Source organism: Fulmarus glacialis, unplaced genomic scaffold (genome assembly GCF_000690835.1).
Source record: "Fulmarus glacialis isolate BGI_N327 unplaced genomic scaffold, ASM69083v1 scaffold28324, whole genome shotgun sequence".
Classification (NCBI taxonomy): domain Eukaryota; kingdom Metazoa; phylum Chordata; class Aves; order Procellariiformes; family Procellariidae; genus Fulmarus; species Fulmarus glacialis.
Genome location: NW_009206545.1, coordinates 1 through 311, shown reverse-complemented (window position 1 = coordinate 311; position 311 = coordinate 1). Strand labels below are relative to the sequence as shown.

General features: G+C 67.5%; 1 protein-coding gene across 1 annotated transcript in view; it reads right to left on the bottom strand.

The window, feature by feature from the left end:
- Nucleotides 1-144, bottom strand: part of LOC104075339 (desmin-like) — a gene marked incomplete at both ends in the record, with an annotated part of 749 nt that extends 605 nt beyond the window's left edge. Inside the window, one exon of the mRNA XM_009575791.1 lies at nt 49-144. Within this exon, the coding sequence (XP_009574086.1) occupies nt 49-144 (96 nt within the window). The remainder of the gene's footprint in view (nt 1-48) is intronic.
- Between the last annotated feature and the right edge of the window lie 167 nt (nt 145-311).

Here is a 311-nt window from a genome sequence, read left to right as displayed (position 1 = left end):
CGCTCGCCCCGCGGGTGCGCTCAGTGAACGGGGCCGCCCCTTATCTGCCTCTTCATGCACCTTCTTGAGGAAGGCGATCTCCTCCTGCAGGGACTCGATGCGTCTTTCCAGGTCGATGCGTGCCAGCGTGGCTGCATCCACATCCTGGGGGGACACAGAGTGAGGGGTAGCAGGGGGGTGAACACCCCTGGGGGCGTGGGGGGAGCACAGGGACCACGTGTCGGGGCTGGAGGGTGCAAAGCTGTGCCCAGGGCCATGCCCTGGTGTTGGGGCCAGGCTGCTGGGGGGAGATGGGAGTGGGAGGGGAGGCA